The sequence below is a fragment of the Dermochelys coriacea genome, chromosome 8 (assembly GCF_009764565.3).
Source record: "Dermochelys coriacea isolate rDerCor1 chromosome 8, rDerCor1.pri.v4, whole genome shotgun sequence".
In the NCBI taxonomy this organism is placed as follows: domain Eukaryota; kingdom Metazoa; phylum Chordata; order Testudines; family Dermochelyidae; genus Dermochelys; species Dermochelys coriacea.
In genome coordinates, this window is record NC_050075.1 from 85482895 (window position 1) to 85496404 (window position 13510).

Consider the following 13510-nt stretch of genomic DNA (forward strand, 5'->3'; position numbering starts at 1 on the left):
CCAAGAATCTCTAATGTTTAAATAAAAATATAAATATATGTTAATAACATATACATATAACTCAGAAAGTTCATTATTGTCTATTCCAGCAGCCCCCAGATTGCTTTAACTTGTGCCAAGGCAAATGCAGATCAGGAACTGCAAGACTCCCTGATAGCATCCTGCTTTGCTGCACCCAGCACTAAATCTGCTCCAGTGGATTAAATTAATCTCTGATGCTACTGGATTGATTTCAGTAATATACAAAAGCTTTTGCTCCAAGAAGAAATCTCCAGGAGAGTACTTATATCAACAGGAAGTGAATAGGGAAGTACAAAACACAAACACTTTAGTAGAGGCAGTGTTTTCAAATGTATAGACTTAGGCTTGTGTTTGGTATTTTAAATAAGGAAAATATATACAGTAAATCAATCTTTTATTATAGAGATGTATCAAACACGGTTTGAGGTATACCTATGTACACATTAAAGCTGTTAGCTGTTCTGTCCACTTAATAAATATTTCATAATTTTTAAGAAGTCCATGCACTTCTGTTCTCCATGCTTCTGTGGTGTTTTTATGCAAATTAAAGGACATTTCATAATTGTTACACTGAATTGCTTGGTTAAGTGAACACTGTCTCCAGCGTAAACTTTCACGACAGCATAACTTCCTTGAGCTCAGCAGTGTAAATAGCTCTTATAAAGAGCAGTACAAGAGAAGTATCATTAAAGCTAGCAATCTGTGTTAACTACACCTATATTAGAAAATAGGTATCCTGTATCAATGGATTTCAGAAAAATAAACTGAGATTGGTTTCTGGGTCTTCTTCTGTTTCTGACTCTTCCTTATTCTCTGAAGAGGTGCACAAGCCAGGCTCTTTATCTTTTTTTCTTTTTCTTCTGTGAGTGTACACAGAATGAGTCTTCTGTATCATCTCATGAGGTGAGTTACTCATGCCGAGTTCAGTTTTCAAAGCTAACTGTAGGCACTTGTAAAACCTGGAAAGGAGCAAATACATATTTATTATGTTTGCTTAAGTTCTGCAAACAGAACATTAACACTTTGGCAACACAAAATGTCGTGTATAACGTTTCATATAATTTTAACTAAAATCCAAAGACAGACCGGCTCGGTATTGTGAGGGGGACTCAGGGATACCAGCACATACGTTCTGTGCATGCTCTGTCAGTTCTCTAATCTCTGACCTTCTAGGAATCTAATTGACAGTTATGCCCTCTGTATAATGAAAGTCCCATTCATATTGCTGAAAACTACACAATAGATGATCTCAAACACTTTTACGGTTTTGCATCGCATCTTAATAGTGTCTAATGGTCAATCCTATTCATAATCAGATGCACCATCATCACTCCCATTTGCAATTACTTGAACGTCCCTGTGGCAAATACAGCAATTAATTCAGAAAATTAAGAAAATATCTATATATGTTTAACTGTCCTTGGTGCAATTAAGTGTTTTGTCCTGTATCCTTTTGCTCTTTATTCCTTTTGCTCTTTATTTCTTCTGCCCACCCTCTCTGTTCTGTTTCTCACAACTGGAAATGAGTAGAAAAGCCAGTACTGTGTAACTAGTCACCAGCAAGTGTTCCACAGACCACAGTTTGGGAACCGTAGACTAAACTTTGTACAACAATGTTAAAGGGTGCATTCTAATCAGAATACTTAGGAAATTATGTGTAAATTCCGGTAAATTAAAATGAGATATTCCTGGCTTCATCAAAAAGTGAATCTCCTGTCCTTATACATTCTAAAATCTAATCAAACACAAACCCCACATGAAGATGCAGCAGCAGAAGTTAATACTGTGAGACTAGAACTCAATGTGCTATTCATGCCATATATCTGGAGCAACAATTGGAGGTCCTGTATTGGACTTTTTTAAAAGCTTTGTAACAAATCTACTCTCCGCTACCTGATACTTATTGCTTATATATGGTTAAATGATCCTCTAGGGTCATCCATAATTTAAAAAACCCCAAACCCTCTGAGGTCAGATTTTCAATTTGTTTTACTATTATTTTTTTAGGCTAATCTTCCTGGTCTACTGTTTCGCAGAAAAATTTTACACTTCTCTGGATTTAGATGTAGCGACATAGGATGCATATAATCTAACAAACCTGTCAATCCTCTTCATGTTTTCTTCCATCTTCCGATTAGCTATCTGTACCAGAAAGTCAACATATTCTTCAGTGACCATCAATTGCCCCATGTGACTTAATGGAACTTCTAAGCAATGAGTACTCCGGACAGCCTAGAGGCACACATACATGTATTCATTTGAATTACATTAGGAGATACTAGCTCTAAAAAGTAGGTGCATTCATTACAGGAAAACCACCTGAAAAGAGTTGGTTGTATTTCTTCATGAGCAGAGTGATATGCCATGTCAGGAAAGCGTCATTTAAAAATTATTATTCAAATCTCCCACATACTTAAAAATGTGCTCATGTTAATGAATAATTGCTAAATTCTATAGCAAAGTAGAAAAATAGCGCATACCATCATAATTTTACCTCTTCTGCCAACTGTAATACCAGAGTTCCTGAATCCAGAATCTATAGCCATCGAGTGCTGTGAAACAAAAATATTTTAAATAGCAGTTCATACATATTTTGTCAGACTGAAAGCTTACTGTGGATTATATTGCAAGTTAAGGTCCCAATTTTGCAAAAGCTTAAAGGGCATAGTCTCAACTGACTGCATTAAGAGCCACAATCACTAGTAAGTGTTTATAGGATCAGATGCTAATACTGTAACAAAATACTTTTAAATTAAATTTCAGTGACAAAGACAGATGGTGGTTTCAGTATTGACCCATTCCTTCAAGACAAAGGGGGAAGTTCATACCTCTTTTGGCACTATATTTTTCCAGTTTAAATAGCTGCTATTCAAAGAAGACAATAGTGGGATGGATAAGTTCTTAGATGTAGATTCTGCAGAACTCAGCAAAGTTTGCAGAAAGAAAAGATTTCCTTCTCTGTATGAACCAAGGCAGGGTGAAGATGAGGCACAAAATGATCCTATGCAGACCTACAAAGCCCCTTTTGAAAGGCAGAGAAGCCACAGGATTATCCACTTAGCTGAGGTCTGGGAGCAAATGTTCCCAGTCAGTAGTGAACTAATTTCTAAAGAACACTGCCATGGGCCAGGGAAAGCAACACAGATAATTCAGGCTCTCTCTAGCCAATCTGCCTCAGCTAGAAGACTGAAGTGCATTTAAGTGAGTTTATTTTCTAGAAACCACAGCAAAATCTGCAGGAAGAATCTTAATCCTTCAACATACTTTTCCTATCTCAGTTATTAAACATACATTGCTCCTGAGACTATTTCTGAGTGTTAAGATATTCAGGTGCCAACATTTTTACTTATGCAGCAACAAATGTAAACAAAACAATACAACATTGTTGATCTAATTTTACCAGAAGCTGTGCATCCTGCAACTCTTGACACTGCACATGAAGAATGAATGGTTCAAATTTGAATACAGTGTTACCAGTGGCTTTCTGCAACGCGGTCATCTGGAAAATGCAATGAACATTAATATATTAATACTACAAAGGTGAGCTGTTACTATTAACATTTCATAATAAAATAGCTAGTTTATGAAATGTTTAAAAACACCAGGAATGATTTGGCTCAAATAATCATGTTTGTTATTATTTAATTGCTTTAAATTTCCCATTGCTCATAATGTTCAGAATCTCTGCAGATTTGTAAGTATTAAACTGATTCTCTTGCCATAAATTTCTACTGGACCTAGATTTTTTAAAAAAATTGTTTGCTTTGCTGTTTGACTATTTTGGACATAAAACCCCCCAATGATGTCAGCACAGCATAGAGAGTATTGTTTTACTGCAGTCAGCAGAGGTACCTTGAGAGCACAAAATATTACTACTGCTCAGTTATAGTTTGTTTTTGATTTCTTACATTATTGGATATGATCAGGGACATGTTGATATTGAAGTACATTCCTCTTAAAAAGGTAAAATAGGTTAAAACTTGTGGCCTGAACTACTTGACCTTATTTTAATCTGCGTTTCAAAAATGACTCATTATACTACTTCTATGATAATGTTAAAATAAGATAAAATAAAAGGATTTATAAACTGAAGTTAAACTCATAAGGCACACCAAGGGCAAAAAATAGGTAACAAACAGTTATATAGCTTTAATACTCTAAAACAGTGGTTCCCAAACTTGGGCCGCTTGTTCAGGGAAAGCCCCTGGTGGGCCGGGCCGGTTTGTTTACCTGCCACGTCCGCAGGTTCGGCTGATCGCGGCTCCCAGTGGCCACGGTTCGCCGCAGCAGGCCAATGAGGGCTGCAGGAAGTGGTGGCCGGTACGTCCCTCGGCCCGCGCCGCTTCCCACAGCCCCCATTGGCCTGCAGCGACGATCTGCAGCCAGTGGGAGCCGCGATTGGCCGAACCTCTGGACGCGGTAGGTAAACAAACCGGCCCGGCCCGCCAGGGGCTTTCCGTGAACAAGCGATGGAACAAGTTTGGGAACCACTGCTCTAAAAGATGAATTTCACCCTAAGGTCCCAGTTTTGCCTTAGGACTCTCAGTGGAAAATCTTCTTGCAACATTTTTCACATAGATCACTTGAATTGAGGCACATATGAACACAGAGCAATTAAAGAGAATGCTGCATAGTACACCGTTATGATTTATTATTGTATGTTATGTTTATGTAAAATAAATTTAAGGAGTGAGATTATTGGTTTTAGTTCATAAAGGCTGCATTGAAACAGTTACATTATTCATTGCAGTTTATATGATAGTCTACTACTATATAATGTTCTAACTTTTTTGTTCTCATCGAGTGTTCTTATATCTAACTGACTTGCCTCCCCCACATCCCGTGAGCATCTTTAATGAAAATACTAGTAGCTACCAATTTGCTATACTTATATTTAAGGGAAAAAATTGAGCTGCTGCACCATGGTTAATTTTTTTTTTTTGGCTCGCATCCTAGCCCAGTGATTCCTCTGCATTGAAAATATTTCTTTAACCCTTTTTTAAAACTGAGAACTGTGAAAAATTCAACGATTATCTGAAAACATCCACTCAATGTGCAGCGGCAGCCAAAAAAGTGAACAGAATGTTGGGAATCATTAAGAAAGGGATAGATAATAGGACAGAAAATATCACGTTGCCAATATATAAATCCATGGTATGCACACATCTTGAATACTGCATGCAGACGTGGTTGCCCCAGCTCAAAAAAGATATATTGGAATTGGAAAAGGTTCAGAAAAGAGGAACAAAAATGATTAGGGGCATGGAATGGCTTCCGTATGAGGAGAGATTAATAAGATTGGGACTTTTCAGCTTGGAAAAGAGACTGCTAAGAGGAGATATAATTGAGGTCTATAAAATCATAACTGGTGTTGAGAAAGTAGATAAGTGTTGTTTACTCCTTCTCATAACACAAAAACTAGGGGTCACCAAATGAAATTAATAGGCAGCAGGTTTAAAACACATAAAAAGAAGTATTCCTTCACACAGCACACGATCAACCTGTGGAACTCCTTGACGGAGGATGTTGCAAAGGCCAAGACCATAACAGGGTTCAAAAAAGAACTAGATAAATTCATGGAGGATAGGTCCATCAATGGCTATTAGCAAGGATGGGCAGGAATGGTGTCCCTAGCCTCTGTTCGCCAGAAGCTGGGAATTAGTGACACGGGATGGATCACTTGATGATTACCTGTTCTGTTCATTCCTTCTGGGGCATCTGGCACTGGCCACTGTTGGAAGACAGAATTCTGGGCTAGCTGGATCTTTGGTCTGACACAGCAGGGCCATTCTTATGTTCTTATTAGTTTAAGATACCAGTAATAGTGGTGTAAAACCCTATAGGCTGAGAACCCTATCTTCCCCCTTAGAATATTGAACAAGATTTAAATGTTCTTGTGTAGCATTCTCTTTCTGTAACTATCCTTGTTAGTAAGGTATAAATCTTACAACTATAGGTGCCTAAAGTTAGGCCCCTAAATAAATGACCTCATTTTTAGATGTGCTAAGCACCCACTGCTATTAGTAGAGCCAATGGGAACTGGGGATACTCAACAATTCTTGTGGCACCTTAGAGACTAACAAATTTATTTGAGCATAAGCTTTCGTGAGCTAAGCTCACTTTCATCGGATGCATCCGATGAAGTGAGCTGTAGCTCACGAAAGCTTATGCTCAAATAAATTTGTTAGTCTCTAAGGTGCCACAAGTACTCCTTTTCTTTTTGCGAATACAGACTAACACAGCTGCTACTCTGAAACCTGTCAACAATTCTTAAAAACCAGATGCCATTGGCGCTGATCCTGCATTATGTTGCATATAGGTTACCTGCTGTGCCTGCATGAGCCCCACTGGCTTCCACAGGGCTTCAAATGGGCACAGCAGTCTTACTGGGCTTATGTATGGATATTTCAGTGTCTGAAAATTCTGTTCTACCCACCTGAGTTATATAAACAATAGGCTGCTTCAGCACAGTTGACTAGTGTTCAATGTATTAGGAAGGCAAGATAGACAGACTTGTCTCAGAGACAAGTATTACAACAGAATTTAATATTGACTGTGATCAGACGAAGCGACATTGGTGGGTGTACTTTTTTAAAGGGTTTCACTGACAAGGCTAAGTAATTTAACAGACACTCTAAGGACAGTTTTTTCATTGACAGTAAACGGGCAAGAAAATCATACTGACTGAAATGGTCTGTGTATGCTAGCATGCCCCAAGGCCGCAGTGACTTACATTGCCTGATGCACTGAAATGCTCACTAAATGAAATAATTGTGACCAAAGGATTTTACCTTATTGCTTCTAGACCACCAATTTCCTATAAAAGGCTCAGAATTTAATAAGAAAATACTGAAAGTAATTTCCTATTAAGCCTACAAAGTCTGAGGCCCAGCCCTGCTCCCAATACAGTTAATGGCAAAACCCCCAGTGGGAGCTGGATAAGACCCTTAGTCAGTAAACAGTGAAAGCAGAACTGCTGTAACTAATTAATAAAAAATGACTATCACTGATAAGGTATGCAAGTGACAAAGAAAGAAGTTCCCTTATTTCAAATACAGTAACGTTTAATAAAGAATTATATAGAAAAGTTTTGCCGTGTGTTGAGTTAATGACCATGGACAGTAGAACACTACAAAATCCCTGCTCCAAGAAACTTGCATTCTAAGGATACGTCTTCACTAACCGCCGATCCGGTGGGCGTGAGCAATCTATCAGGGATCGATTTATCATGACTTGTCTAGATGCGATAAAATGATCCCCGAATCGACGCTTGTACTCCACCTCAGCAGGAGGAATAACCGGAGTTGACGGGGGAGCCGCCGCGGTCGACTCGCCGCCATGAGGACGGCCAGGTAAGTCGAACTAAGATACGCAACTTCAGCTACACTATTCGCATAGCTGAAGTCAAAGTATCTTAGTTCAAACCCCTCCCTCCCTCCCAATGTAGCCCAGGCCTAAGGCTCTGAACCTACAGATGCTTGTGGGTGGATCCTTTTGCATGCACAGATATCCATGGACTCTAACGGAAAACTGTGAGGATGCAAAAGTCTTTCTATGAAGATTTTACAGTAGTCAAACAGCAGTCTTATAAATGATGAATATAACTACTAATATTCCTCTGTATATTCTTTAAAGAATAGGGTTGACAAATCAATGCAGGTTTACTTTCAGAGTCCATTAGGAAAAACTGTACACCACTATGACATTGTTATATAATACTTCGTGCAATTTTAAAATTTTACTATTTAATTACATTTTAATTGTTTTCTTCTTGTTGAATAAGGCCCAGATCTCTTTTGTGAAGGGATGTTTTATAAAGAAAAAACCCCACACCTTTCCTCAAAGGATCTTAAAGATAGCTATAAAAATTAATTACTCCTCAAATTTCCTATTCCCATTTTAAAGTGGTAGATACACATCGAGGCACAATGGGGTTAAGTAGCTTGCCTGCTGAAAACAACATAAAATCCAGGAATTCTGACTTCCAGCCCAATTTTCCACACTTTATGTTTGTATTCTATGAAAATATAACAATTTAAGAAGTAGTCAGGTAAAGATTTCTCACACCATTAATGGATGCATGAACATTTTTACCATATCTACCAACTAGACATCAATACAAAAACTGAGAAGGTACCCCCTAGCAAGAGCCAATGGCAACACCCTAGTAGCTCAGACCCTACTTCTAGTATATGGCAAATCAGAGGCTGCTGAGATTTCTATGAAGGTGATATCAAGTAAACTAAGAAAAAATAAGATAGAGAGGATTTTTAAGTTTAAATGTATGTATATTATTGTCAGTCTTTACAGTTTATTTATTTATTTATTTTTACAGAATAACTAGTTTCATTTTATGGGGTACAAAGTAAAGAGGAGCATTTAGAGAGCAAAAGGCAGTTTTGGAAGCACAAAGTAGTTCATAAATATTCAAACTGTTCCACAGTTTCTTAAAGTGATTTGATTTTAGGTTTCAAAATTTTTTTTTAGGATATAACTTTAATTAAAAAAAGCTGCAAAAGAGAGCCATTGTCTTTTACCATTAGTTCAGATTTGTAGTTGTAAGCCATGGCAATCTTCAAAAATCTTCAACTGAAAGTTGATCAAATTAAATCATAATGGAGTTTCTGCTGCATACAAAATAACAAATATGCTTTTTCAGGAAGCATGCATGCCTTTTAATGAAGAGGACAGAGGTCCATTTGTGTTTGCTTCCTTATCTGCTCCCCCGGATAATCAATCGTGCATGACAGAATATCCAGAGTTCAGAATATTTAACTTTTGCAAGGATTAGGAAGGGTAACAAGATCATCATCTGGATAACATGAATATCCAGTTATAATTAATGATAAATTGTAGAGACATTAAAGTTCATGCTTCAGACAATCTCTAACTATTAGAAACTAGGATAAAACCTAATGCAGGAGGCAGATTATCTTGCAACTGCATACTGTGAGGTTCTTGCACCTTCCTCTGTAGCATCTGATGCTGGCCACTATCTGAGATAGAATACTGAGTAGACATACCTTAGGTATGATTCAGTCTGGCAATTCATCTGTTCCTATTAGAAGGAAGTTTTTTTTTCATTACTATCATTAATTCAATTTAAACTGCTAGTGACAAAGACATTACCATCTGAAGACTGTCTGGTCTATGGAAAGTGAGTTTATGGTGTCAGACTTTTCTATTGGAGGTATCTACATCAGTCACTCTACAGCTGACATCTATGTTACTTGCCTCAGTGGAGACAGCCAGAATTAAATGAATGGTCATGGATGCAAAAATACATTCTTTCTAAAGTGATCCTTCAATACAGAATTGAGGCACACTTGCCAGAAACTTGACAGTACTTATTTTATGGATAAGAAAAGGGCTTCATAAGCACTAAATTAACATTTTAGGAGAAAAAAATCTGATGTAGAATCAGGACAAAATGCTGGTCTTGTGCAAGCCATGCAAAATGTCTACCTAAAAACCACTGAAAGTAGTGGATTTTATAACCTGCTGACATTGTACTCTCGTTCATTATTTTAAGAAAGAGACAAATTTTGACCCTAGTCCTGTTTACATTGAGCAAGGTAGCCACATTACCAACTTAAACCATGCTCTTGCTAGAAAGGTGCTAACAGTTTCGCCAGCTAACGTAGACAGAATTTTATCCTAATAACAAAACTGTGCTCTTAAATGAACATATTCATTCTAGTAATATGAAAGAAAAATGTAAATTATTTTCTAGTTTCTATTTGAAATTGTATTTTTTGGAGAGTTGGGATTAGGAGAGGGTAAGTATTTATGCATAAACATTGTACATTATTGACATCTTACCACATCCTCTTTTGCACAGAGTTGATGCGTTACCATGAGCCAAGAACAGTTTTTCTTCTGTACCTCATAGCCATTGAAAACCTAATGAAAAACAAAGTATTAAAATAGAACTACAGTTATAAAAACAAATGTCCTTTGCGTTCTTGGCTTGGGACACAAGGATGAACAGAAATATTCTCTGATCAATAACCATAACTATAGCAACAATCTTAATGTTATTTATGTAACTTTCATGTGGTTTTTTTTTTTTAAACTATCAAATCTAGGTAGATTTACAACACCTAGATAACAGTAGCTAAGCAGGGAGTTTAATTTAATCCTGAAAATTAATGGAGAAGTGTTCTGATTTCACCCACATTCAGCTATAGCAATATGATCTAGTATTTGCAGAAAAAAAACACAAGGACACTAATTCAAATTCTCTGAAAGAACTTTTGTGGTGTCGCACTGATTAATACGAAAAATCCAGTTAGATGTATCTAAACATGAAACTCATGATTGGAAGCAACAAAATGCAGTCATACATGCTTTCCCCATACTACCTTACCCTGGGAATGTTCTCTATTAAAATGTATTTACGTTTTGGAGACAACTAATCTAAGGACCTGTTTACAGTTGGGATATTTATATTGATGTACACCACTACAAAACTGTAGATGTGCTGCACTGGTGTATTATGGGATCTTAAAATTCTACATCTCTAACATTTAAAATAAGATACTAGCATGTTCTCCTAATCTAATCAGCACTTTGTGGAGAGTTCAGGATGAAAATTAAGTTCATGAAAAGTCATGTAGTATAATTTGTTAAAGGAGATTGGTTGTAATTATCATTACTACAAATCAGTGTGTCAAGACTTAACTATCAGTGGCTTGGCAATGGCTAAAGAATATTAGGATCTGGATAGAACTGCCAATTTAAAACTCTGTTCTCTGGGAGAAACACTCTGACTATACTGTATTTTTGGAGTTGCTCAGATCTCAAAATGATAGTTCGTTGCCAGATTAAAAACTTAGACAGGTCATGTGATTCAAATGTCAGATGCTGGTACTGTCTCAATTCTACTTACTTTTGTATACGTTAGTGTTCTGTGCTCTTAGTTTACATCACATAGACAACAACAATGAAAAAGAGATCATCATATGAAACTGAGCAAAGACTGATGCCAAGTCTTCCTACAGCATAAGGTGGAGGAAGAACTGGACTACATACTTTCAGTAAAATTATCTTCTACTCTAGTGCTACTATAAACACCATATTGATTTTGCAATAAACACCAATAACTTTAACTGTAGTATTCCCCAAACTATTCATAAGCTGGATAAAAGACAAAGGTGGGGTGGGACATGATATAACATCTCCATGTATCTGCAGAACAGAAAAGATTACAGCAGCCATGCATGTAACTAGGGGTAACCTGGGCCAGGACGGCCACAAGCCTCATGCCACTTGTGGGTTGTAAGGGACATGCCTCCTGCACAGGGGTACTTGACCTTGGGGCATTGGTGAGCTGGAGCCGGTTGGATAGAACCGGTTGTTAAATTTAGAAGCCCTTTTAGAACCGGCTGTCCCTCTAAATTTAACAACCGGTCAAAAGTGGCGCCTTCGGCGCCGACTCCGTGGGTGCTCGGGGGCTGGAGCACCAATGGGGAAAATTTGATGGGTGCAGAGCACCCACCGGCAGCTCCCCTCCCCAGCACACCTCCGCTCCGCCTCCGCCCCTGAATGTGCTGCCCCGCTCTGCTTCTCCGCCCCTGGCCCCTGCGAATCAGCTGTTCGCGCAGGAAGCCTGAGAGGACTGAGAAGCAAGCGGCGGCTTTGCGCTCAAGCCTAGGAAGGCAGAGGTGAGCTGGGGTGGGGGGCACGAGGAGGGCCGCCTGCGCTGCAGAGGGTAACCCTGAGGGGGGAGGTGGCACAGGGAAACCACTCCCCGCCCGAGCTCACCTTCACCTCCCTGGGCCTGAGCGTGAAGCTGCCGTCTGCTTCTCAGCCCTCTCAGGCTTCCTGCGTGAACAGCTGATTTGTGGGAAGCCGGGTGAGGGGGGCAGAGAAGCAGAGCAGGGTGGCACGTTCAGGGGAGGAAGCGGAGCGGAGGTGAGCTGGGGCTGGGTGCTGCTCGTGGGTGCTCTGCACCCACAAAATTTTCCCTGTGGGTGCTCCAGTCCCAGAGCACCCATGGAGTCGGCGCCTAAGGCACCACTTTTGATGTAATCAGTGGGGGGAGCGGCCGCTCCCCCGCTCCCCCCTTAACTATGCTCTCACGCCCCTAAGAGCCAGAGGGACCTGCTGGATGCTTCCTGGGAGCTGCCCCAGATAAGCAACGCCAGGACTCCCCACCTCCTCCCCTGGCAGATCCCTCTGGCTCTTAGGGGCGGGGTGGGCACCCACTATGGTGGCCCATGAGACCCTCCCGCCTGATTCTGGGGGCAGTGAGGGGAGAACGGTGGATGGGGCAGGGGCCCCGGAGGGGGGGCGTAAAGGAATGCGGGGGGGGGTGGATGGGGCAGGAGTCCCGGGGGCGGGCCACGACCCCTTCCTGGGGTGGGGAGGGAACCGGTTGTTAAGATTGTTAAGGGAGCTGGGATTGTTTAGTCTGCAGAAGAGAAGAATGAGGGGGGATTTGATAGCTGCTTTCAACTACCTGAAAGGGGGTTTCAAAGAGGATGGCTCTAGACTGTTCTCAATGGTAGCAGATGACAGAACGAGGAGTAATGGTCTCAAGTTGCAATGGGGGAGGTTTAGATTGGATATTAGGAAAAACTTTTTCACTAAGAGGGTGGTGAAACACTGGAATGCGTTACCTAGGGAGGTGGTAGAATCTCCTTCCTTAGAGGTTTTTAAGGTCAGGCTTGACAAAGCCCTGGCTGGGATGATTTAACTGGGACTTGGTCCTGCTTTGAGCAGGGGGTTGGACTAGATGACCTTCTGGGGTCCCTTCCAACCCTGATATTCTATGATTCTATGATTCTATGATTTTGGCAGCGCGTCACGGCCTTGCGGTATATGTCTGTGGGTTACGATGGGGTGGGCTCCTCCTGGCCCTGTGACCTCACGGGAGCCCCAGCTGGAGAACAGGAGGGAATCCCAGCGCTACCCAGGTGCGCGCGGGGCTGCGGGGGGGGCCGAGGAGGTGCAGCGCGGAACGTGCTTAGCTCGGCGCCGTCTCCCCACCGCGACACCCCCCCCCCCCGTTTCCTCAGACCGCTGCCGGGGAGCCGCTCGCCCCACGCGGGCTTGAGGGGGAGGCGGCCCCAGGGGCGTGCTGGGGTCTGTGGTGCGGCCCCGGGCCCGAGGGAGAGGCTCGGGGGCGGGCAGCCGGACTCACTGGGGCGGGGGCCTGCGCGAGCAGGAGGCGGCCGGCGCAGGAGCTGGTGGTGCAGAATCGCTCCTGCCCGTTGAGGAGCTGCACTAGCCCCGCGACGGCCTCGTCCACGCTGCCCTTCCTGCTCTCATCCGCCCGGGCCAGGCGCTGCTCCTTCCAGCGCCGGAAGGCGGCCATCGCCCCCCGGGGATGCCGAGCCGAGCCGGGAACGGCGGGCGAGCCACAGGCTGCCCAACCGCCCTGTTGGCGGACGGCAACCTGCTTAGGCCAAATCTACCGGCGCGGTTGCAAAGCGCTCGGGGCGCTTCCGGGCCGGGGGAGGGGCTCGGTGTGCCGCGTCGGAGA

General features: G+C 41.5%; 1 protein-coding gene across 1 annotated transcript; it reads right to left on the minus strand.

Moving 5' to 3' along the window:
* Positions 1-398: 398 nt before the first annotated feature.
* TYW3 (tRNA-yW synthesizing protein 3 homolog) lies at positions 399-13500 on the minus strand. Its single transcript, XM_038412384.2, has 6 exons — positions 13169-13500; positions 9844-9924; positions 3422-3520; positions 2502-2573; positions 2120-2253; positions 399-980 (listed from the first exon to the last, which is right to left on the minus strand). Exons 1-6 carry the CDS (start codon positions 13340-13342, stop codon positions 773-775), a joined length of 768 nt encoding a protein of 255 aa, XP_038268312.1. The 5' UTR covers positions 13343-13500; the 3' UTR covers positions 399-772.
* Between the last annotated feature and the right edge of the window lie 10 nt (positions 13501-13510).